Source organism: Salvia splendens, chromosome 11 (assembly GCF_004379255.2).
Source record: "Salvia splendens isolate huo1 chromosome 11, SspV2, whole genome shotgun sequence".
In the NCBI taxonomy this organism is placed as follows: Eukaryota; Viridiplantae; Streptophyta; class Magnoliopsida; order Lamiales; family Lamiaceae; genus Salvia; species Salvia splendens.
This window is the reverse complement of record NC_056042.1, coordinates 22,071,788-22,098,094: the sequence shown is the minus strand read 5'-3', so window position 1 is coordinate 22,098,094 and position 26,307 is coordinate 22,071,788. Positions and strand designations below refer to the sequence as shown.

At 36.9% G+C, this 26,307-nt stretch overlaps 3 protein-coding genes across 3 annotated transcripts; all 3 read right to left on the bottom strand.

Moving 5' to 3' along the window:
• Positions 1–470: 470 nt before the first annotated feature.
• On the bottom strand, positions 471–2,528 carry LOC121755020. Its single transcript, XM_042150304.1, has 3 exons — positions 2,402–2,528; positions 2,258–2,323; positions 471–784 (listed from the first exon to the last, which is right to left on the bottom strand). The coding sequence occupies exons 1-3, from the start codon at positions 2,477–2,479 to the stop codon at positions 671–673; spliced, it is 258 nt and encodes an 85-aa protein (XP_042006238.1). The 5' UTR covers positions 2,480–2,528; the 3' UTR covers positions 471–670.
• A 4,069-nt stretch (positions 2,529–6,597) lies between these two features.
• LOC121755752 (callose synthase 5-like) lies at positions 6,598–17,812 on the bottom strand. Its single transcript, XM_042151123.1, has 40 exons — positions 17,662–17,812; positions 17,209–17,309; positions 16,166–16,287; positions 15,999–16,095; positions 15,488–15,598; positions 15,274–15,402; positions 15,101–15,193; positions 14,912–15,003; positions 14,634–14,763; positions 14,422–14,559; positions 14,273–14,349; positions 14,114–14,192; positions 13,912–14,034; positions 13,727–13,841; positions 13,265–13,602; positions 12,991–13,043; positions 12,833–12,893; positions 12,667–12,748; positions 12,531–12,580; positions 12,332–12,418; positions 12,097–12,219; positions 11,920–12,014; positions 11,745–11,829; positions 11,520–11,680; positions 11,324–11,447; positions 11,147–11,241; positions 10,968–11,067; positions 10,733–10,884; positions 10,531–10,640; positions 10,323–10,445; positions 10,176–10,244; positions 9,904–10,093; positions 9,684–9,795; positions 9,482–9,601; positions 9,283–9,398; positions 9,123–9,206; positions 8,856–8,968; positions 8,549–8,778; positions 7,389–8,423; positions 6,598–7,120 (listed from the first exon to the last, which is right to left on the bottom strand). The coding sequence occupies exons 1-40, from the start codon at positions 17,771–17,773 to the stop codon at positions 6,890–6,892; spliced, it is 5,658 nt and encodes a 1,885-aa protein (XP_042007057.1). The 5' UTR covers positions 17,774–17,812; the 3' UTR covers positions 6,598–6,889.
• A 1,090-nt stretch (positions 17,813–18,902) lies between these two features.
• On the bottom strand, positions 18,903–22,151 carry LOC121756522 (cytochrome P450 CYP82D47-like). The gene is made up of 3 exons (XM_042152085.1): positions 21,576–22,151; positions 20,446–20,865; positions 18,903–19,645 (listed from the first exon to the last, which is right to left on the bottom strand). The coding sequence occupies exons 1-3, from the start codon at positions 22,095–22,097 to the stop codon at positions 19,019–19,021; spliced, it is 1,569 nt and encodes a 522-aa protein (XP_042008019.1). The 5' UTR covers positions 22,098–22,151; the 3' UTR covers positions 18,903–19,018.
• Positions 22,152–26,307: the final 4,156 nt, after the last annotated feature.

The window sequence follows — 26,307 nt, the reverse complement described above, 5'->3', positions numbered from 1 at the left end:
AAATAGATTAAATGATGCTACACAGAAAGACCACCTCATTAACTTTCATCCACGACATCTCTGCCTCATTCTCTAAAAACCCTCTACCTCATTCTTTAAAGAGCATATATCTATAGACAAAAAGAAAGACTCTACACGACTGATATTCCAGTGGACCAATCATTTTTCGATATACAGTGAAACATTAATTTTGATTTTAAATTTATTCAAATCCGTTACTACAATATTGCCATTAATTATAATTCAAATCCGGTAGTACAATGTTGCCATTAATTCATGGGTTCAAATATTTACTCCTATGGCAGTAACTACACGCCCAATTTATTACTGAAAATGTTATTCTCTACTAAAAGGAGGAAATGTTATAATAGTCCCATGTTATAACTTGTAAATTTTCAAAATTTTACCCAAAACTTATAAATATTTAAAATAAAATCAACACTCATTATTTTTATAATTATAGATTTTCAATTTAAATTGATTATATTTATTGGAAACATTTAATTATATACATTAATATATAGGATAAGGAAAGGTTGTAATTAATTCTCACAACTACGTACACGAAAATATGAGTGCATATTTTAGTCGAGAAGAAAATTAAGAGTCCTTCCTTGAAGATGAAAGGAACATGAAAACCGAGGTAACTAGAAATGTAGGGAAGAGGGTGTCAAAAAGGTGCAGAAACTGTGTCTCTAATATTGTGATGATCCTCCATATTTCCAACACCCACCGATTCGCTGTCGCCTCCATCTTCGTCGGACCTCACTACCGGCTCCAACCCCTACAAGTTCAATTAGGATCAAATCGTTATTACAGAATATTAGTCTTTTCGTCCTCAAAAAATATAGAAACACACAGATTTTAATGCAAGAGAAAAATAGAACAAAGTAAGAGAGAAATTAAAAAAATTATGAAATGAGTATTGATGGAGTGTTGTCCACGTTATAAATGAAATGTATAATTATTATTTACTGAAAATTTTTAATATTTAAATTTTGTACTCTAATTTTAGAAAACGATCCAAAATTTTAATAATAAAATTGATCAATTTTTTTGGATAAGGGAGGAGTACACCATTAGAAATGAACTAATCGTCTGTCTTACTCATCCCATTAAAATCATTACAACAAAGAGATTTATCCAAGAATATATACTGAATACGCGAGTAAAGATCATTTTCAAGTCGGCGTAAAACATGAGTACAAATTCAACACATCTTTTTTCAAGAGGTAGTTAACCATAAAGTATAATTAATATTATGGCAAAAGAACAAATAAAAATAAGAGACGTTTGCATATAGATTCCTAAATTTTAGTCAAATTGTTTTTTATAATACTATCACGTCTATAAAAAAAATAGATTAATTTTACTTTTTTGTAACTGTCTCCCAAAATTGAAGACACTTCTACATATGTTCTAAATATGTAAATATAATAATGTGAACCTCATAATCCACTAGTATCTCTAAAAAAAATAGACTAGATTTACTCACTAGTATCTCTAAAAAAAATAGACTAGATTTACTCTTTTGAACAGTCTCCCAAAATTAGACCAACTCCTAAATATAAAAAATTTTAAATATTTAAATACTATTAATAATATGAACCCCATATTCCCAATAATCCACTAATAAGTACATCTCTCTCACTTTTCTTTTTTTTACTTTATTAATTAAAAATTTATTAATTAAAGATTATGGTGAAAGGAAGTAGTACTATTACTTTTAAAATTTGAACATAAATTATTAATTTATTCTAATTTTGCAATCAATAAAAAAAATTTAAAACTAATATAATTTCATCTATGTTATAATTCAATAGATGAAATAATTTAATCTAGTATAACACGATACTATTATTTTGTCGTCAGCATTTTGATTTCTGTTTAATAATTTCATGCAAGAACGCCATCAACTGTGTTAATACCAAAATCGTGATTAATTCTAAAATAAAATAAAAAATCATTAATTTAATTATTAAATCAGAATAAATCTATAATTTAATGGTTCTCTGTTCCTTGTTAATAGACACATTTCTTTTCGGCATGAAATTTAAAAATAGTGTGTTAAATAGATGGTGAACAAAATAATAGAGATGAACAAAAAACAAATAAATAAAAAAAGAATTACTTTTCACCAAAAATAAAAATAACTCAATTAACTTAAAACTTTTGATAAAGAGGGAGAATAATATTAAAATTTTAAAGCTTAAATTTAGAGGCAAATAATAAAAAATATGAATGATTGTATATAAACCTGAGTGAAGATGGTGAGAGCTTCCTGGATGCTGCTGCTTGTATTCACCACATAAAGAGCTGCTTCCTATCAACATAAATTCAATAAATTACTCCACACATATACACGTATATATATGTATATGTAGAGAGAGAGAGAGATTACCCTGGCGAAATCGATCTGATCATTATTGAGCGTACGAGGTTCATTCTCGATTGACGACTGCCTTTCAACTCCCAGCATCTCTCTTTCAACAAATACGCTTTGATTTGATTTGATTTGGTTTGTGAAGTATTCAATTTAAATCAGGAAAATATAAATATATGTCACTATATATATATATATATATGCTAATGCAAGGGTAGTACTAGTAGGTGTTGGGTGAAGGCAATCTCTACGTGTCAAAACGGGTTGTTGAATACGTGGGAATGTCCGATGGCACGTGGCGCGAGTTAAGATTGTTTCACGTTTATAGGTAAGGTAATTATTTGTCAGGAATGGCGGCTAATGTTTCCTAAATTAGAAACCTTTTGCGATTTCACGAGACGAGCTACGTGTATGCGTTACAGCCAATCATCGATAGCCACCCCCTTACTCAATTTGCTAGCGTCATTGCCGGTTAACTGAATTTGTCTCTATTTCTAAATTTTAAGATATTTTCCACCAACAATCTTATTCTATTGCTCAACATACGTAGTGGGGGCGATTGTGATCTCACTTTTATAAAGGTCATCCGCAACGTATCCCTTAATCGTCTCTTATCTCATCCCGAGGAGACGAAACGGATAAGAGACGGCGTTGCAGCCTTCCGTCTTCATCCGTCTCAGAGAGACGCCCGTCCCGGAGGGATAGCTCGCTAGACGTCTCGCCACGCGCGTTGGCGATGTGGCGAGCTCCGGTTCGTCCCTGACGCCCACTCGTCGGCCCGCGAGTGGGCGTCGTTTTTATCCGAAAAATAGTTTTTTTTTGTTTTTTTTAAATTCAAGAAAAATTCAAAAATTAAAAAAAATTCCAAAAAATATACTAGCCGTTTAAAGGCATTTTTTGCAAATTTTTTTATATTTTTTTAAAGCCTCCAATCACTTCTATGAATATCAAATCATTCCCACAAATTAATCCACCATAAAAAAAATATGTTTTTTTATTTAAATTATGTATTTTTTATTTTTTTAGGATTTTATTAATGAGGTTTTTAATTTTTTTAGAATTTTAAGTTGTAATTTTTTTTTATTTAATGAAGTGTGTTTTTATTAATTGAATTTGTTGGAAATAAAAATAAAAAAATGAAATTGAATGAATAGTTAAGGAATGAGATGGTTAAGAGATGGAGGGTTGCAAGTGTTGTCTCTTAGTTAAGAGATGGAGTAAAAAGTACAGTGAGGCCCATGAATAGTTAAGAGATGAGACGGTTAAGAGACGGATAAGAGACAGCGTTACGGATGGCCTAAGAGTACACACAATAAAGAGGACACTCCCTTTGACAAGTCACTTTTTTTTGTCCTCAGCCACTTCTGATTTGTCCAACGCTAAAAAAAAAGTTTCCACAGCAATAGTGGACATTTTTTTGCCACATTTCACTTTATTTTATTTTTTGTATATTTTAATTCAATGAAGATTAAAATTATCGGACTATACATAATTAGAAAAAAATGGCTAATTAAATAAATTAAAATTGAAAACTAAATTTTCGTCATATTAAAGTAAGGAGAAAATTATGCAACGAAAATTTCATCTATGGAAAATCACACATGTTCTTCACGCTACGCCCCCTCCCCTACGTGCCCAGACCTCTTCAATCAAATCGGCCTGGAGTTGGCTATGTACTGTGCTCCTACGCATATCAGTGAAACGTTGGAGCAGATATTCATTACTACGTGGTACACCCATCTGTATCGGCGCGGAGGCAGCATCGTGACATGTACTTGCACCATCTTCCGGTGTCCAGCGCTCTGCAACAAATCCTTCATTTTCTATTATCATATTGTGCAATATGATACATGCTAACATAATATTCACGACATCATCTTTGTGCCAAACTCGTACCGAGCACCGTATAATGGCCCATCACGCTTGGAGCACACCAAAAGCTCGCTCAACATCCTTCCTAGCAGCCTCTTGTTTTCGCGCAAAATATTGTTTCTTCGCACCAACCGGTTGGCAAACTGTCTTGACGAATACGGGCCAACGAGGGTATATCTCATCTGTCAAATAGTATCCAATGTGGTACTGCGTGCCGTTGGCCATGAATCTGATTTCTGGACCCCCCCCCCCGACACTCATCATTGAACAGAGGCGATGTCTGCAGAACGTTGATGTCGTTGTTCGAACCTGCAACACCGAAATACGCATACCAGATCCATAAACGGTAGTCAGCAATGGCTTCTAGAATCATCGAGGGATGTTTGCTTTTGAAACCAGTAGTGAACTGGCCTTTCCACACCACCGGGCAGTTTTTCCACTCCCAATGCATGCAATCGATGCTGCCTATCATCCCTAGGAAACCGTGCACCAAACCGTGCATATCTAGTAGTCTCTGGCACTCATCAGAGGTTGGCTTTCGTAGGAACTCCGGACCAAAGATTTCCCGAATGCCCTTACAAAACTGCCGGAGCACCTCTAGGCTAGTCATCTCACCCATCTGTAGGTATTCGTCGAACATATCAGTCGGTCCAGCATAGGCAAGCTGGCTAATTGCAGCGGTGCATTTCTGAAAAGTAGACAGCCCGATCCGGTCAGTGCAATCACTCCGGAGGGTGAAGCACCTGTACCGCGCCACCGATGTCGTCGCTATATGGATGAAGAGTTGTTGCGTCATTCTGAAACGCCGACGGAAAATCTTTGGTGGGTAACGAGGGTTATCGCCAAAGTAGTTTGCCATCAGCCGCTGGTGCGCTCCGGTATGGTCTCGTGGGATTGTCCAACGATGATGAATCGCACGATGGAGCGCGCCGCGCTGCCAATTCCGCTGCCTCCACCGCATCCTCCTCTTCCCTCTGCACCTCTTGAATAAGAGAATCTCACGCGTCATTCCACAAATCATCTATTTTTTTAATAGCAATGGAATCCATAAATTTTAGAGAGACAAAGTAGGAATAAAGAGTTGGAATTGTGTGAAAATAATGAGGGGAATGGGGTGTATTAATAGGCAATTAAAATAAATTTTAAAAAAAATGAAAAAAAATTCTGCCGCCTCCGCCGCATCCTCCCCTTCCCTCCGCACCTCTTGAATAAAAGAATCCCACGCGTCATTCCACAAATCATCTATTTTTGAATAGCAATGGAATCCACAAATTTTAGAGAGACAAAGTAGGAATAAAGAGTTGGAATGGTGTGAAAATAATGAGGGGAATGAGGTGTATTTATAGGCAATTAAAATAAATTTAAATAAAATGAAAAAAAAAAATTGTCCAACGCCGCGGCGCAATCGCCGCACCAGTACGACGCTCCCCGCCGCGTCATCGCCGAATACTCGGCGATGGCCTTTCCGCGGCCTCTCACCCGGCTAAGCCGGGGCGGACGTTTCCTGCACAGTAGGCAGGCGCAGCGACTTCGCGGCGCCGCGCGCAGACCCTATTGTGGATACCCTAACAATTCCTTTAATTTATAACCACTACTTTTTACATCAATTTTAATTTTTCTAATCATTTTTAAGATTTTAATAACAACTCACTAGTTTTTATGATGATGACTAATAGAAGATGCCTGTCTACGTGTTCAAAATGATGTTTAATGAAGTCAATTGAAGCTAAGATTGATCTTGCGTGTATTACTATTGATGATAATTGATGAGAGAGATTTGTACAAGTTTTATTTCTCTTTCAGAAGAAAAGTTTTATGCAAAGGATTTCTCATGCAAACATTTTTCTCTTCTATGTTTCAAACTCTGATAGAAATTGCCCACACTATATTCAAAGTAGGCACTGGAAATAAGCTAGAAGAAAGCTATCCGATTTTAGAAGAAAGCTTGAATCATATTTAACGTAAGCTAATAACTCCTCTATCTTGTAGTTACTTGACGTAAAATGATCTATAACATATTTCTTATCATGTTTTGTCTTATCTATCTTCTCTACCAAACTGCCCTCTAATGGCAGCGGGAAGTGAAGATAGAAGAGGAAATATACAGAGATTAGCTAGGCATTCGTTGTAGAAATATTTGATAATTTTGTGACTGGGAGTTCAAGTAATACAATTTAATACTCCCTCAATAATGAAACGTTTTTCTTTTCGAATTGTCCCATTAAAAATGAAATGTTTCTAAAATAAAAATAACATCATCACTACATGTTCATTTCTGTTATTTACTCTCTCTTTAACTCACAAAACAATATTACATAAAATCTCGTGCTAAAATTTAAATGTTTTATATTTATTGGTACGGAGGTATTACTAAATATATTGAATAAGGATACAACACACATGCCAAGTTTTGTAAAATATATAAAACTCGTTTCAGTACATAGAGGAGAGGAGAGGACTTAATTCCTCCATCGCTTTTATTCCTTTTTCCCCGGATTTTGGTAAATACAAAATGAGTGGAGTATTATTTAATATTTATTGAGATAGAAAGGAATATGCATGCATACATCTTTGTATATCTAAAAAGATCCATGCAAGGGTGTAGATAGATAGATAAACAGATAGATAGATCGTTCACTTGTCTTTCTTCCCGCCGGCAAACAGCCTCTGGATCTGGAGCCCTCTGCTGAAGGCCTGGTTGAAGAGGAGGCGTGTTTGGAATTCGATGACGAAGGGGAACCACGCCAAGATGGCCACCGGAGCAAAGATCACTAGCGCCATCATGTACTCATACCCTCTCGCCAGACCCTTCACCGACCCCCACATCTTCAGTTTCTTCACCGTCGGCCTGCATGCTTGTGCAATCTATACACCATTTCAAATCTTAATTAGTAATCACATACAAATATCAAATTATAATACTAGTCGTAGTAGGGTCATGTTAGGTTGCTAACTATCTTAAATTGCTAACTGCTTACTATGTAAGCATTATTATAGATGTCAACATGAAGAAATTAGTTGACACACAAATGCCTTCGTGTTGAGATCTATAACATAGGCTGTTCACATAGTTACCGGTTAGCAATCAACAAATAGTTAGCAACTGATCACGTAGTAGTATATATATCATTACCAGCAGAAGCGCCCATCCCGTTGGCAAGAAGGCTAATAAACTGGCAAATATATCTCCCACAGTCAGCTGTAGGAACTTTATGGCAATGATAAGTCCCACCACCAAAGCAACAAACACTGCTAGCTTTATCAGCCTAAAAGCCATCTGAAAATCGGCACTCAACCTCATCCTCCCCATTGACAAAACCTTGAAAATTATCATCGCGCCGACGATAAGAATCCAGGAGAAAGCATAGACCAAGATACTAGTGTTATGCCGGGCCACGTGCAGGTGATACACAACACCATACTGGTACAACAGGAACCGAAGAGCAAGGAGGATCTCCATCAGCCTCCCGAGAAATCCCGTGTGCTGGAGATGCTCCTGCTCCTCGTCCCACCACGACTCCCAGCTCTTGTTCGCTGGAACACCAATCCCACCGCGGCTGCTCATCCACTTCGACCAGTCCTCAAAATCCTCCACTATCTTCTGCCATTCCGTTCCGCATGGATTGAACAGAAACGGAGCAAACAGCCAGGATGCCACGAGGAACCACATCGAGATTGTCACTAATACGTAAGCGGTGGAGTCAGAAGCAGCTGTACTATATGCTTTATAAACAATCAGCAAAATCATGAGTTCTAGAGCTTTTGTGAAGTGGCTTCTTGAGTACATTCTGTAGTTTTCCGCGAATTTTTCATGTCTAACCACAAAACCGCGCCCAGTGGCCCTGTACTTGGCTCCGCCATGTAGGACTGTTCGCCCAAAGTAATGTACCTTTGTACCGAGAGAGAAAGTAAAGAAGACGGATGACTGTTGAAGCTGCATGATTATCATATCACTAGCTGCGGTTCTGAACCCCCTCTCCAGTCCAATTTCCATAATCATCGGCAGTGCCATCAAAATACCTAGTTGAACAATTGATTGTGATGCCATGACTACCTTGAGGCCATCGTTTCCCCTAGTTCTGGCAACCTTCATTATTGTCTGTTCCAATCCACTCAGGGAAAGATATAGCTTACCGTACAAGTAGGCATACACTGTAAGGACCACCAGCTGCAAAACATCGATGAAAAAGGAAATTCAGCCTATTTCTATAGGACAGAGGGAGTATTATTTCAAATAACATTTTAATTTTCACGTGAGAAAACCAATGAATTTCAAAGTAAAAATGATCATACCATTGAGCTGATGTAGAACCCTATAGTTGTGTAATAAAATGACAACATGCGGAAGAAATCAAAACGATGCCCCAGTCTGTAGATGTCACGGCTAAGTGTCTGCTCCCCGTTACCACAAGCAACTTTGGCTTCAAAAAGTGAGATCTGGTTGAAACCAACATCTCGTCCCTTCCCAACTTGAATATATTCATGGTGAGTGATATTTCCACGTCGTAGAGTTGAATTGAAACCTACAGAAGGTAATATACAGATCAGGAAATACATATATTGTATGCATATGTTTATGTTATATAGGTTAAACTTTTACCAGCAAATATATCTTCACTCAGATTGATTCCCCTTGAAGATTTGCTGATGCCTCCTCGGGTTATGTGAAATATCCGGTCAAAAACATCCGGATGTCCATAATGGAACCGTACCCTATTTAATAAAGCATTAGAGAAAAATGAATCAAGTGAAAGTTCAACATTGCAGAAAATCAGATGGATTACCATAAGAGTTCAGTATAGTAGTTCATTATCATATGATTATCCATCTAATATGTGAAGGTGCGTTAGAGAAAGAAACAACATACTTCAAAGGTCTGGCGAGAACCCTCTGACCAATTGTAACAAAGCTTGTTTCTTGGAGTGACATGAACCAAGCCAGGGACGAAACACTGTGGTTGAACATACGAGAGATTAGAGAGAGAGTCCGGAATTTGTACAAACGGACAAAAAGTGAAACTCTACTACCTTCCGGTGAAAATATGTTCACGCACACCCAGGATCGTTGGTGGTCGCACCCCATGATCCCCGTTAAATTCCTCAAGTAGGTTGCGCATTTTAAAAGCTTCTTCTAAGTAGTTATCCTACAAAGGAAGCAAGAAAGAATGTTTTATTTTCAAGACAAACTCTTCATCGATCTAAAGAATATGGGCGCCAACAACTTTACTTGGTTCATATCGATTGTCTGGAGAGCTTCTCCACGCGTGAAAATGATTGCATGGTTTTGGTTTTCTGGTTTACCTTCACCTATCTTCGCTGGCCCCGGTAGCTTTACACGGTAGATTTCCTTAGGAAGAAACAGACTAAATCAGTCTTGCGGTTGAATATATATTATTTAGAATTTTACGCAGAACTAAGAAAATATTTGCCTGATCAAGGTTATCAACAGCTTTGATTAGAACAGAGTAATAGACTTTCTGGATTTTTCCGTCCTCCCTTTCCTCAACTTCATCTATATAAGCTACACGGAGCGATGGATTACTGCAAAAACATAAGAGCGTAGTTTTGTAATAAAACGAGATTATCATCTAAAAACGAAAATAGTAGTAGTACATAATTATTTAACATTGCCAGTGTTGTTCAACTTACTTGACCATCAGATTTAATATGTCTGTTGCACGACGATCTCCACATCGTTTCTGATTTCCATAATTCTGGCAGGTGGCAACGTAGGTGAATTTCATGTCAGCCACAGCATCTAATTGATTGTAGAAAGATCTTTGGCTCTTCTTTTCTTCCTCCGATGGATCTATCACTGTTTTATAACCTTCTTGTAATACTGCAAAAATTAGGCAGAATCATCCAATCTTGTTTGTTTTCTTAAGTTTCTCGGCTTGATTATCGTTATGAGTTTTTCTTACCTTCTTCGGAAGCCATGTCGAGAAACGCCTGAAGCCTTAAGGCCCTTCTGTAGTACATCATCCCTCTGACTGCAAGACAAAAAGAAATCACTTTAAACTATGAGGCAAGAACAAGAAGATCGGAATAGAATGTGCGACTCAAATAACCTGTTCTGCTAAGAGTCTGTCCTCTCAGAGAGGCCCAATGGCGTAGTTGCAGTACGTTTTCTTCGTTGTCCCAAATTTCAGAACTTTTGCAATTTAACCGCTCCATGAAGTTATCCCATTCATCTGAATGAAAAATCTGAGTACATTATGATACTGAATACCATTCTTGAAGACTATATGCTTTTCTGAATTGGAATATTAGTCGGACCTGGATATATCCGTTGGAGGTAATAAATGATAGAAACGCCATCTTCGTTTTCCATTTGAAGATCAGTCTTGGAGTAGAGAGTCTCCTCACTGTAGTATGGCGTACACACACTGCATGGCGATAAATAGGGTTACTACCTTAAAAACACTGATCATGATCATGCACACAGACATATTATAAAGGTATAAGCTATTCAAATCACCTGAATGACAACATTTTGCGCACTCGAGGTGCACGTGGCATATTCATGAAAAGTGAATTGGAGAAAAATGTTATCCTCCGGCGTGCTTCAAGATTTGTTGGGACATCGACTGCTGATTCTTTAACGGTTAAGAGAAGGTAGAGGCGCCGTATCTGTGGAAAAGTGCAGATAATAACACTACTGCTATTGCAAGATGTTATAAATTCGGATGTGTTCGTAAATCCAGCTTCATTACCTGCTCATCCCATTGTGGTGAACTTGGGGGAGGAAATGCAATACTCGCGAAAAGTTGGTTCCCGAAATCCTTGCTACCATGGCCAACTTCACCAATTTCACTATATCAATGAAGTAAATTATAATTCACAAAATTAGAAAACTACAAGATAGTAAAGATAGTCTGCAGCGTCTACAAACCGGATCTCGTTCACCATCATATCACGGGTAACTAATTCTAACATATCTTGCAGCAGTAAAACAACACTGTCTTTCTTGGATGGATCGCTGTCTTTCTGCGCGGCAGAAGATTCGCTCAGTTTCCACAGATGCCAAACGTATAGTTGATGATTTCGATAAGAGGAAGAGCTGGCTTACCAATATCTCCACAAGTTGTATAAATTTCTTGCAAAGATCTGGCAAAGCCTTCATCCTGAAATTCTGAACGAACGTATATTCTGATATGCTAGTTTCAATTTCTTTTATGATTCTTCCAGTTATCCTGTCCATGGAAAGCATATATGAGAGTTTCAAATATTCAGTGAACGCGATAAAAATGACTGGGAATAACAACCTTTTCTCGGTGTCGCCAGTGATCAAGGCGTTGAGGATGAGTTTAAACGACTCGTAGCATTCAATCACGGCACATTTCATGTACTCATCAGCACATATCCGCCTCCAGAGGTCGGCATCCTTGTACCGAAAGTGAGTAGCCATATCCAGTGCAATTGGAATCTGCAAAGTAGAAAAGTGAAAAAATAATACAGACATGATAAAACTCAAAATGCACAACTTTCACCTTGCTAGCAAGCAAGAAGGGTGGCCACTGAATTGTTTTCAGATTGGGATCAGATGAATAAGGAACAAGAAGCAGGTCCATCTCCCTGAGGTAAGTTATATACCCAAAATTTCATCAAATTGTTACAGAAAAAGATGATACTATATAAGAAAAAAAGTCGAATGAGTGAGCTTTCCTGTCACTTATCAGATCTTCTTCTCTGAAGCTACCAATAACATCATTCCACAGCTGTGCAAATTTTGTGGCTTCACTTCTTTTACCCGTAGTTACCTAAAGAATGAAAAAACACAGATATTCTGAAAACTACACTAGCCATCGAAGTGAAGTGATATCGATATAGGGAGAAAGATACCTGATCAAAGCTCTTGGAAAGTGAAAATCCTTTTTTCTTAGCTTTATCAGATGGTACTAACTGAGTGTTGAATGCGCCAGGAAAAGACGTAAAACGAGACCGCATCATTCCAAGAGTTCGAATCTGAGGAGGGACAGATTGAACTTGAAGTGAATATAGAGTGTGTAATTACTTTGAATGATTGGCAACATTATAACAATGAATGATTCCACAACTAGTCATGCGCGAGATATACCTCTCCAAGACGATCATAGGCTCCAATAAAACCCCCATACATGGTGGAGAATATGGCATACCAAATCTGGAGGTCCATGAAGTAAACCTGCACACAAAGTCACAACTATGAAAGAATGGACAGTACACAAAATGAGCAGAAAGAAATGGAAAAATAAATTCTAGTGTGAAGCTAAGATTCTAATGATAAGAAAGCACACCAAGATAACTGGTGCCCATATTGCAGCAACAGCTCCATAGTTGTGCTTAGCTGCATTGGTATGATATATACAATACATTAAAATCGATAGGATTATTCTCGAGAAGACTTTATATCCCACTAGAATGAAAACATACCATACGGAAAGAACTCATGCCAAGTATACGTAACACGTCGAATGCTCATTATGTCTTTAGTGGGCTTCTCCATAGGCTTTATCTGAATTAAATGAGACATAATAATAAGGACAGAGCAATTGGCAGTATATGCATTCTATTCATTAACAAAAGGATGAGAAACTACCATCATAAAATAACTGAATGAAAATTTGGAAGCCAGAAGTAGCACCCAAAATATAGTATATCTGTTTTAGTTGCGACCGAAAAAACCAAAACAAAAAATAACATTAGTCTCAGATGTAGAAGAACAAATCCAGAGATTAGAGAACTTGGGTAACATACTTGATAAGTGCAAATTGGCTTTCATGCATTCCCCTTCCCACATAGATTCTTGGCTGAAAATGATAAGAAACTTTCACATCTATGCTTATTCTCAGGAAACAGATCAATGCAGATAAGAGACTGCAATTGCTTTCTTACCTAGGTTAAAGAATGGATGCATCTCTAATATAGAGTAGTGAAACATGTTCTTTTTTCTCTCTTAACATTACTTTTTTTTTCTCTTAAAATTTCACCTAAATTTTCTAGATAATAATGATGATGAGAAGAAACATACCTGTGACCACCATAGGAACATCCTGATGATATGCCAATCAGAGCTCTCAATGAAACGTCGCAGCATGGGGAAAACAAATAAGGCTACATTTAATAAGTTCGGTGCCAGGTATACAGCAACAGCTGCAATGTAGAGAGGAGGTACACCCTTGACATCATCAAGGAATGAAAAGCCTTCTTTGATTTTGGTGAATGAAAATGAATTAGATCGGAGCAAATAACATGAAGGAAGGATGACAGCCCAGGCTAAGCTGACAATTAATTTCAGGATGGTCCTCAAAACTCCAGTGAACTTCCATCTAATATAGCCTGGGAAGTTCAGAATGATGTCCAGTATACCTACAGGAATTTCAAATAAATTCAAATGTGATTAATCAAGAAAAAATTGCAGCCAATATTTTTAAGTTGTTTGGATACATGGATAAAAGAAGAAGAAGAAGAAGAAGAAGAAGAAGAAGCATACTCTGAATGACACGAAGAAAGGCTGCTGTGATGAAAATGCTAGACATACGATACACATTAGTCGGCTGGAAGATGTTGGATACAGAAACATCACTCCAGGCTATGACAATCATAATCTGCAGGGCAACCCTCCCATTCAGTACAATCACCTAATAATCTCAATTATGTCTCTTTCATCCTATGTACCTGTAGAGCCAGAATAAGAAACGTCCACAGGCGATCAAAACTTCGGAATATGTGCCAAAATGATCGTGTCTCTGCAAAGAATGATTTCCCCAGACTTTTGGGACTTTTCGGAGCACTTTTCCCCTGAAACACCTCTGATACTCAGCAGACAAATAACATTTTGAAGCTGGCTAAATAAGTTCACTACTTTGGCCACAATTACCGGTTTAGGTTCTTGTACAGATTTGAAAAATTCACCATCATCACGCATTGGCCATCCCAATTGGAAGCATTCCGGCGCCCTATAGTAGTTTGACATATCCTAATTAAGAGCATGGATTATGAAGCATAGCAAAACAATTAATACAATTTATCTCCTTACCAAAAATACTCATTCAGGTCATCATAGTTGCACCAGGAAGTGTGGGGGGCTGTACCGTTTTTACCTTTCTTAGCTTCCTGCAACGGTATAAGTAGAATTTGGTTATCTTTGGACAGACATTAGTTTACAGCTAATTTATCAAGAATTACCTTATCAATCACTCGATAAATGGGCATTATAACTTTCCTCAAGAAAGACTCATCATCCCCACCATACGAAGGCTTGATGTTTTCTCCTGTTACTATGCTTACATTTCCAGCCAACAGTCCATGAAGTTCATACGCCATCTGAACATAATCATTCATCCAATTAAATATATATGTATGTCACTTTAATCATGCATGTCAAACAAATCACTCACATTGTGAAAAATGTAGCATAGGCACTCAGGAATAAAGCGCAAATTGGCTGCTTCGCCCCAGATAAGGAGATAAAGCCCCATGTAAAGAATCTTTCTCTGTTGCACTTCCAGCTGCCCTTGTTGGGGGAGTCTGTGGGCAGTAAATAATGAAATATTAATCTAATCCAACAGGCGTTAAAATTTTTGAAATGTACTGATGAAAATATGAAATTGTTGTAAGTTAATTATCTAGTACTATTCACATAGCTGGTTTTCAGTGCATTGCACTTCCTTTTCACCTTAAGCTGTGTTTTCTACCGAGATATTTGCACCATGTCTTGTAGTTCTTGAAGAGTTTAACCAGCAGTGCATCAACAGCTCGATCGTCAAGCTGAGGAAAAGCAATAGATTTAAAGTTAACTTCTCTGACACCAAAAATCTTGTGCAGAATAGTTACATATTCAGACGAGAAACAACTAGAGGCATACGGTGGCTTGTTGGTCAGGCTTGGGATGTAGTCTTATATGAATATTTGCAAGGAGCAATATCAAATGCTCCCTTTGATTCCTGACGCTGTCTTTCTGTAGATTGCAAAAGCATTTAATAATCCCCGTCTTAAAGCACAAAAGAGTTATCCGGTCCAACAATTCACAAGACATGCCTGAAAGCCGAACATCGCCCTGAGCCAATCAAGAAGGTCCAAATCCCCAGTCCTCTGCCGTTGTGGCTCAAACGATGACGGCCATGTTAAGCCACGGGTATTACGCAAAGAACCTACAGCGGCCTTCACCTGAACTTCGGAAAAAAAGAGGAATGAATGACATGATATTTCAAACACACACAAGAGTGGTTAGTTTAAAAGGTGCAAATCCCACCTCTTCAAGCTGCATGATGGACTGTGACGCCCCAGCTGCGTCCAAGGGAAGAATGTTAAACGGGACACAAAGCTCCGCATTCGCTTGGACATCATTTGCTGCAGCCATAATCTGTACAAACACCAAAGCTCTGTCATGTGCAAAATTGAACTAAACCGTAGGGCTGACAATTTTTGGCACGATACGATAATCCGACACGAATCCGCACTAAATTAATGGGTTTGGTGTTAAAGCTTAATGGGTTTGGGTCCTTATTGGGTCGACCCGTTAAGAACACGAAAATTTCGTGCCGTGCATGTGTACGTGTTCGTGTCGGGTTCGGGTTACCCGTTAAGAAATAATATTACAATATTATTAATATTTATTATTTTAAAATTTGAGTTAGGGTATGCAGCGTGAGTGAAATGTGAATTTTGATTTCTGAAGTCTAAATTTGTTAGTACTTAAATTACTTATCGTGTTGTGTTGACCCAAGGTGTTTCGTGTCGGGTTTAGGTAGGTAAAAACTGACCTCAGGTGCAACCTCCTCGACCTTTTCGGTCTTGTTGACAGCGCAAAGGACTTCAAACATCACCCCGGCTGTCTGGTAAGCTTTTCCAAGCTGAGCTCTGCCGAGAAGAACTATTGTTAACAATGAAGAAAACATACATTATGAAATTGTGCTACAGAAGTGGGCACCTATCAGCTTGGTTGCCCTTGTTGAGTGCCAAAACATAGTTCTCATAGTATTGCTTGTAGTAGCTCTCGATTTCCCGTGCATCGGTCTTCTTGACCCGACGAGCCATGGATGGTCCATCCTCCTGAATACACGATTGGAAATCTATTCAACAAATCATCTCTAGCAATAAATTATCCAGTCTTTTTAGCTTCTTGCCAATAACCAATAAGGGGATGGTATGAAATGAAAGAAGAGACAAATTCTACATATAAAATTCGCCACTTCTGGCAATGCATTTGTATCAAATTGGAAAGAACAGTAGAGCGAGTATGAATTAGAATGAAATAAAAAATAAAAAAAAACAAATTGCATTTGAATTCACGTCACTCAACATAAGATTAAGAAAAGCAGCTCCCTTTAGATTACCCGAAAACAAGGTGAAAGAGAAACAAGGGTTGTTTGGAGCTCTGATGCCCGGCAATTTTCGAAAATTTTAGGGTCGTACTTTTATACTCTTTAGAAGTTTAAATTTTTAAAAAATGTTAGTACTCCATCATATATTTCAGTTTTGGCCATTAAAATAATAGTATTCCCATCGTTCTTATGCGGCAGAGGCATTTCTTTCTTACGTGAGATTTAAGAAATTGTGTTTAAAGCGGGTTAATTAAAGATAGAATAAATATGTTTCTTTTTTGCTAAAAAAAATAAATGACTTAGTTAAAGAGGACGGAATAAGTATTTTGTTTTATTTGACAACTAATTCAACACTAATAATTATTTTTTATTAAATTAGATTTTCAATATGGAAATCCATCATAACTTATTTTTTATGTATCATTCAACAACAACAACAAATGATTGATTAAATGTCATACTTCATCCGTCTCATAATAGATATCACACTTTCTTTTATTGTTTGTCTCAAATGATATCACATTTCTTTATTTTTAACCAGTTCCATATCTGAATAACTTAGAATTGGTCAAATGTAGTAATGCATGTTTAAACACTACTACTAGCTAAATGTAGTGTGCCAAATGTTATTGATAAATCATCAACGTACCCTTTGTAACCTTTGATGTAGACTAGTCTTGAACTGTCGCACACCACGTCCACTTGAACTCGGATCTAATCTGTGTGCCTTCTCAAATGCGTAAACACGGCCTACAAAAAATACATAAAAATTAAGTATTCAATTTCTAGGAAAAGAAAAACCTTTCTCTTATCTTGTTTGGTATCAAATTGAATGTTTACATGAACTTGAAACCAAAAAACATAGACATATTTACATAACAAAGTCCTAATAAAGAGATTTTATTTGACATGCATATAAATTTTCAATTCTTGGCAAATGCTGTTTTTTAAATCATAAAAAGGAATATGTTGAGATCTCTAAAATCTGTCACGCATCAATTTGATGATGATTCTATCTTATTTATATAAGAGTTGATAATCCTCCCGTGTTGTGAGGCCTTTTAACACAATGCATGAAAGGAAAAGGAAAATGAGATGATACATAGGTAAGCAACGCGGGGGCGCTCGTGCTGGATCTCGGAGGCGACGCGGAGAATGGGTGCGATGTCGTACTGCAGCGAGGAAGGCACGACCTCGTTGTCGAACACCTCCATGGAGAAGGTGGTGGTGGTGCCGCGAGACGCCCGGCGCGAGAGAGACGGCTGCCGCCGGTAGTTTCCGGAGGATGACATGGTGTCTGAGGAGCCGCTCGCATCAATTCCTCCGTTGGTGTCTGTCTCTACCACAATTCACCGCAATGAGATAGCAAAAAGGAGAGAGGGATGAGATATCTCTTATAAGTTTTATTTCATTGAATTCAGATGATGGAATTTTCAACGGGAAAGATCACCCATATATGGGATCATACGTGGCATTTTATGAGTCTCTTGTGGACCCCTCTTTTCTCATTTTATGTGGACCCCGTAATACCCTACTTTTTATGCATCTTAATTCATTTACTAACTCCAAATTATTTTTATTTAAGAGTCTCATCATTTACAAATAAAATTGATGCGAACCATCATGTCGTGCAAGACCTACACCGGCCCATGACGAGAGCCATGACCTGAAAGCGGCAAGAGGCGGTAAGCACACTCATACGAAGGAAGCTCGGGACCTAGGTGGAAGGAAGCTGAAGATCGCGCTCGAGATCACCAAGGAGTCGGACTGTTGCAGCGAAGGAAGGGCAGAACAGAGCCGGCACCTCGCCGAGTTCGCGTCCTGATCTAGTTCACGTGTATTTATGTAGAAACACTTTGACTCGGCACGAATTTTAAGATAAATTGGCCGGTACTACGGTGCTCCTTAGATGATGTTTATAAGCCCTAATCGCATTTGTTTTACTCATAAAATGATACATAGTGCATCCTCTTGCATTGTCACAACTACATGAACACGTCAATTAAAATATCTACCTAAAACAAAATAAAAAGAATTGGTCAAAACACTTGGTCATGATAAAATTAAAACAAATTAAGTTGTATTATCATACTACTAAATTTAAATTCATATCTAGTTCTTGAACTGATTAAAAGTAAGAATAAGGTATTTACTACCTCCGTCCCAATAAATACGAATCCAGCATCGGATTTTATGTAGTGTTGTTTTGTGAGTTAATGAAGAGAGGATAAAGTAAGAGGAAAAAATAAAGATGGTATTTTTTCCATTTTAGAAAACATTTTATCTTTTAATGGGGATAACTCAAAAAAGAAAACACTTTGCATTTTTAATGAGACGGGAGAGTTCAAGCCAATAACCATAATACTATATATTACTACAACGTTTTTAATATACCAACATCCATACACAGATTACATTCATTGAAACTTAAAGAAAAACAATTATAACAACATTTTTACTCAATATAAATTTGGTGACAACCTTGGGGCTATGAGAACATCAAGTGGTGTGGCTTTAAGGTTAGTTAATCCAACACTCTCACTCATATCAACCTCTTCATCCCCAACCGTTGAAACCTCAAAACCATGCAATAAGTTAGCCAACACCAAATGCAACATATGCATCCCAAAGTTGGCCCCGGGGCATATCCTCCTGCCCGCGCCAAACGGAATGAACTCGAAATTCTGGCCTTTTACATCTATATTCTTGTGGTCAATATCAAGAAATCGTTCGGGCCTAAACTCCAAGGGGTCCTCCGCCCACAATTGTGGATCGCGGTGCAACTTCCAGACGTTCACGATTAGCCACGTCCCTTTGGACACACGGTAGCCACCCACGTCGCAATCTTTCGTGAACTCACGTATACCGCCTAATGGGCCCGCAGGGTACAGTCTCATAGTCTCTTTGATTATGGCTGCAAGATACACCAAATTCTTTATGTCTGATTCTTCCACACGTCTTTCTTTGCCAACATGTTTGTCTAGTTCCTCTTGAGCCTTCTTCAAGATGGGACGATTGTTCAAGAGAAGGGAGAGTGCCCATACTAGTACAACCGTAGTTGTGTCAGTCCCACCAGCAATTAAAACCTGCACCAATTGTAACAAATCATGTATTGGTCGAAATTATGCAATAATATTGCATCCGTTGATTAAACAACTACTAAAATAAAAGGATTAATATTGTAAAGATAAAAAACAACACTTTTATTATAATTAACCAAGCTTATTGAGGGCGAGTTGATCATAATCATAAGCTTCTTAGTCTTGAATTAACCCCCTTTTTGTACACCTTCTATTTTATTTTTAGGAAATTGGGGCTAAGATTATTTTGTGTATATTTCAAAATCATGAAGCTTTTTTGGTTGTGAATTAAGACTATTTCGTGTAAACTAAATAAAAAATATTTCTTTCATTTAATATTTACAGTCTTACTTTTACTTGGGGCGGATTTTTAAAAAACTGTAAATGAAAGTTAGTGCGATAGTTATTGAACTTTGAGTCATATTTTAATAAATTAGTTTTACATTAAAAAATAAATATTTAGAATAAAATAAATAATTAATAAGAGAATGAAGTATGCCAGAATAAAATAAGATAGATCAAATATGTTGGATTTACCAAAAAAACAATGACCGTGTTTTAGTGGATTGATTGAAAAAGATATAGACGTACTACAATTCAACACTAATTAGACAGAAGGAGAAAATAAAATGTGACATGGTCCATTATTCTTTAGTAGAGTTAGTACTTTATGCTAAAAATTGTTATTTTTAGAATCCTTCCATCTTTTTGAATTCTTTGTGATTACTAGTATTATCTATCTTCATGATAGTTAATTACTATATTTGTACACATTAATAACAACACATTTATAAGTGGCATCATACCAGGCACGTAGATTTGATGACCGTAAGCACATCATGTTGAAGATTTGCACCCTTCAAAACAGAGAGCATCACATCTATGAAATCCTGCGGCTTACTTTCGCCGGAATAGTCCTTATCGCGACGGTCCGCCACCCAGTCTCCGACGACCCTATCGAAATCCTTAGCTGTCTGCTTCATTTTCTTCTCATATCCACCTATATCCAGCCACTTTAGCCATGGCAGCGCATCCGCCGGCACAAACACCCCCAACAAGTAAAAAAACTCCCTCATCACCTCCCGACACCGCATCGCCTCCTCCGTGTCATCACCGAGCCTCCTTCCCGCCACCACCCTCATCACCACGTTCAAGCTCAGCTCCCCAAACCACCTTTTCATGTCCACCAGCACGCGACTCGACCCGCCCTCGCTCCTCCTCTCCTCCTGTTGGCAAATGAAAGAAAAATAAATAGGTCATCACGAGTTTTACTACATAATAATTGGTAAAAGAAAAAATAAATATAATGAAAAAGTTATTAGATTATGTTAGTTGAGAATGAAGCTCACTTTATTAAAGAGAAAGTACTCTCTTTCTTCATTAAAAATAAATTATTTTTCTTTTTAGGCTATCTCATTAAAATTAATGTTACCAAAAATAGAAATAACATCATCTCTATTTTTTCATCTCTCTTACTTTATTCTTTTTTTTCATCTCTCTTACTTTATTCTTTTTTCATTAGTTCACATAACAACACTAAATAAAATTCTATACCAAAAAACAAATATTCATTTATAATGAGACAGAAAAGTAGTTATTAAAAATACATGTGTGCTTTTTTAAAAACAACATCATCTCTCCTACTTTATTCTTACTCATCTCTCACAATACGGAAGTAGAAATAACACCATCTCTATTTTTTCATCTCTCTTACTTTATTTTATTTTTTCATCTCTCTTACTTTATTCTTTTTTCATTAGCTCACATAACAACACTAAATAAAATTCTATACCAAAAACAAATATTCATTTATAATGAGACAGAAAAGTAGTTATTAAAAATACATGTGTGCTTTTTTAAAAAACAGACTAAAATGGAAAATCTCCTATATTTTTAAAGAGAACTGAAATCATTATACAAGAAAAAGCTGACTCACCTCCCAGGTCTCATAAAGCTTCTTCACGAAGTGCGCGGTCTCCGAGACTCGCACGCTCTGCTGTAGCTCGAGACGGCGTACTGACAAAAGCTCCGCCGCCACGAGCTTGCGCATCTCGCGCCAGTAGGGGCCGTACGGGGCGAACCCGAACATGGCGAGGTCGTAGCTGAGGTGCTTGATGGACCGCAGGAGAGGGCGCGACGACACGGCGGTGTCGCAGGCGGTGAAGAGCTCCCTCGCCAGGTCCGGGCTGCTGACGACGACGGCGCGGCGCACGCCGAGGCGGATCGTGAAGATCGGGCCGTGGCGGTCGGCGAGGTCGCCTAGGTTGAAGTGGGGGAGATTGATGGAGGAGGACATGAGGTGGAGGTGGCCTGTAAGGAGGCGGGCGCCGCCGGCTTCCGGCGGAGCTCCGAGTGCAGCATGCTTTAGGTTATAGGCCGATTTGCGGCGGAGTTTGGAGTAGCAAAAAAGGAGAGAGAGGGCAAAGGCAACGGCGGCGTAGAAGGTGAAGAAATCCATGGTTTATAGTTATTCTTTTTTAATGGGTATCCTGGTATGCTACCTATATATAGTTTGATTGGATATAAATTTATGATTCTATCTAATTTATATGGAGTAAATAATCTTCTTTTACGAGGTTTTGTAAGGCGGTGAGTAGCCATTTCTAATATGGTATCAAAGTGAGCTTAAGGCGATAATGAATTGTACTCCTTCTGTCCTATAATAAGAGTCACTTTTACTATGGGCACAGATTTTAAGAAATGCGAAGAGTAGTGTGGTGAAAAAAATTAGTAGAATATGAGACCCACTTTTTATGATGATTTTATAATAAAATGTGGATGAAGTGAGTTAATGGAATGTGAGGCCTACTTACCATTTATGATAAAAATGAAGTGTGACTCTTATTATGAAATGGACCAAAATGACAAAGTGTGACTCTTATTATGGAACGTATTTATTTATCTCTTGTGTTATCTACTAATGTAATAGAAGTCTGATGTCTCATCCATAAGGGATTAAATGGTTCATTTCTAATATCATGTGATAACCATTGGCGTCATAATCATTAACGTACTACTAGCTTGTGACTCGTATGTTGCATATTAGTGCCTACTGCTTAGTGAATTTTTGGAATTAATCAGATTTGTATTGACTTTCAGGATCAGGAGTCGTGATATTTTTGAACTTTGCCTCTTAAATATGTACTCCCAATACTGTCCATTATTTACAGAATTACTTTAAATTTGGTATAAATTTTGAAAAATTGTATGACTTTTTGTGGAAAAAAATATGGAATATTATAAAGTTCACATACCAAAAATAAAAAAAGAGTAATGACCAAAATTAGTCCTGAACATATGCCCAATTTACGATTTTGGTCCTAGACATTATCTGTTGAATTTTTGTATCCTGAACATTTCAACTCGGATCACAATTGGTCCAAAACCAACAGTTCCGTCAATTTTTAAAAGGTCAACGTTTTAAACCCGATTTTGACCAATTAAAGTCGTTAATTATGATTACTTACTCCCTTATTATATTCTTAATTATTTTAATAAATTATTATTTAAAATATAAAAAAAATACTAGTATCAAAGACTTAATCCAAAAACCCTAGCAGTAGCAGGAGAGATCGATGGTTTTGAGACGGCGGAGGGGGCGGAGAGGGAGGGAGGCACTGCGCTTGAGAAGTAATTCCGGTTGAGAAAAAGCGCTTTGAGATTGACTAGACCAGTGAGCGAGTTCTGCAGGCTGAGGACTCGGAGCTCAGCGAGTTCGGGGTGAAAACGCCGCTGAGTTTTACATCCTCGATGATGAGTCGAATCGCTCTGGAATCGGAGCATTCGACACCTTTCCATTTGCAGAATGCGGAGCTAGATTTAAGCAAAAAAAATCAATTTGTTCCTCAAACCGACTTTGGATTTGAAATGGAGCAATGCAGTTGCATCGTTAGGAAGGGGAGCAGGAGAGGAAGAAGAAGTTAATGCGAGGAATAGTAACACCACCCATTTGATAGAACACACATTTATTTTATATTTTAAATGATAATTTATTAAAATAATTAAGAATATAAATTTTGATCAAATTCAAGTAATTTGAAAAAAATTCGAATCAAAATATATTAAATCATGAAATTTTAATATTTGACTTAGTCTCATAATTTAAATTACCATATTTCTTTTTACAAGGCATACTAGATTAGATAAACTCGGTAAAAATAGTATTTCTCCCATCCATGAAACGGCAAGGTAAAAATATAATCGTAGCAATAATGAAAGAGAAAAATATAGTTGGATATATTAATGATGATTAAAATTTTCTAAAACAGAAACCTGACATCTCTATTGAGACAGATTGAAAAGTGAATTGAGACTTCTTTTGTGATACATATGAATTGTACGTTCTCTATTCTGTTCTGACTCGGAGATTAAAAAAATGTGTAGTTTAGTACTCCCTCTGTCTTATAATAGATGACATATTTTTCTTTTTAATTTGTCATATAAAAGATGTCACATTTCTTTTTTCGGAAAAAGTTTTCTCTCATATTAATATAAATATACTTTTATTCTCTCCACTCAACACACAAAACAACATCTTCTAAAATCTCGTGTCATTGTCCAAGTGTATCATTTACTATGGGACAGATGAAGTGTTAAATAAAAAGATAACAAAGTAGGAGAGATTAAAAAATATAGTGTATAATAAATTAAGAGAGAGGGAAAAACAAGAGTTGAAAATAATTTTTATTTAAAAGAAAAATGACTTTACTATTATCAAACGCCAAAAATAGAAAATAACTCTGCTACTATAAAACGGAAGCAGTATCTAACAAGAATGTATGTATGCATACATTTAGTTATTTAAGTAGCGACCCGTAATTTTGTGTTACTATAAATCCTTTTTATGAGTAATCCCAAGTTATCTTAATTATTTAAAGAGTAAAGGCCAAAATTGGTCCTGAACATATGGTTTTGGTCCTAAACTTTATCTTTTGAATTTTTGCATCCCGAACATTTCAACTCGGATCACAATTGGTCCTCTATTTACAATTCCGTTAATTTTATTGCGGTCAACGAGTTTAACCCAATTTTGATCGATTAAAGCTCTTAATTATGATTTTTTAACTCACTAATTATATCATTAATTATTATTCTAATTTATTACTCCTAATAAAACAAAAAAATATATTAACAATAAATATACTAAAAACAAATGAAATTAAAATAACAAAATGAAATTAAAACAAATTCCCTAACACTTAGCCAAAAACGAATCGTCTTCTCCCTCTCTCCCCTCTCCCTCCCGCGACGAATCACCCTCCATCCCCTCACTTCGATCGGCTGCGAATCCCATCTACCATCTAGTCCACACACGCAAACTCAATTTAATCAATTTGTATAACAATCAAATTTAATCTATCAATCTCAATTTGCAAAGCCACTGCCAACACACCAAAACCCAATTTATTAACAGCAAACTCCAATTTTTGAGAGCCAACAACCCAAATACCTGACAATTTGTGCCGACGGAACCCAATTATTGATAAGGGCACTGACCCTAATTTCGTAGTCGGAGGTTTGAAGGACGACAACTTCGGGGGTTTTCCTCTTCAGCGATGGCAGCTGTGCTGTTTGGGGGAGGTGTGATTCGTTTCACGAAGGAGATGGGCGATCGAAGTGAGGGGGAGGGAGATGGAGGGTGATTCGGCGCGGGAGGGAAATGGGAGAGAGAGAAGACGATTCGTTTTTGGCTAAGTGTTAGGGAATTCGTTTTAATTTCATTTTATTATTTTAATTTCATTTGTTTTTAGTATATTTATTGTTAATATATTTGTTATGTTTTATTAGGAGAAATAAATTAGAATAATAAGTAATGATATAATTAGTGAGTTAAAAATCATAATTAAGAGCTTTAATCGGTAAAAATTGGGTTAAACCCGTTAATCGTTATAAAATTAACGAAATTGTAAACGGAGGACCAATTGTGATCTGAGTTGAAATGTTCGGGATGCAAAAATTCAAAATATAAAGTCTAGGACCAAAATCGTAAAATTGTCATATGTTCAGGACCAGTTTTGACATTTACTCTTATTTAAAATTATTTAGTGTTTTCGAGTTGAACCTTATTATTTGAATTTTGATCCATTGTTGTAAAGTCGCTATGTATTTGTGAGTGCTTGACATTTTGAACAACCAAAGAAGAAGCTACTCCCTCCCCGTAATTGACTTGCTTTTATTTTATTATAAAAACTACCAACAAGTGTGTGAGAGAATTGCAAGAATGACAAGTAAGAGTATCGTATCCCACAGAAACTAAACATATCAAGTTAACTACCGCGAACCAATTTTAACTACTATCTAGATAAATCAAAGCAGCTTTTGCTCTAACAACTACTTCAACACAAATGAAATCAAATTAAAGAAAACAAGAACAAATAAACAATGATAAGATGTGATAATATGGTGAAATGTAAAACTCGAGAATCCGATGCACAATTACAAACTCTTATCCAATTAATTCATATTACCTTTAGATGTCTCTAGGACTATTAAGTCAATCGCTTAGCTAGATTAAACCCATCCTGAAGTAAAGATTTGTAGATTAATTAAGTGTTATGATGAAGTCATCTTCTAAACAGTAACACAACTCCAAAAAGATTAGTAAGATTAAAGACCACACACAACACCTCAACTTTTCTGAGTTTTGTTGAATTAAGGTATGCATTATT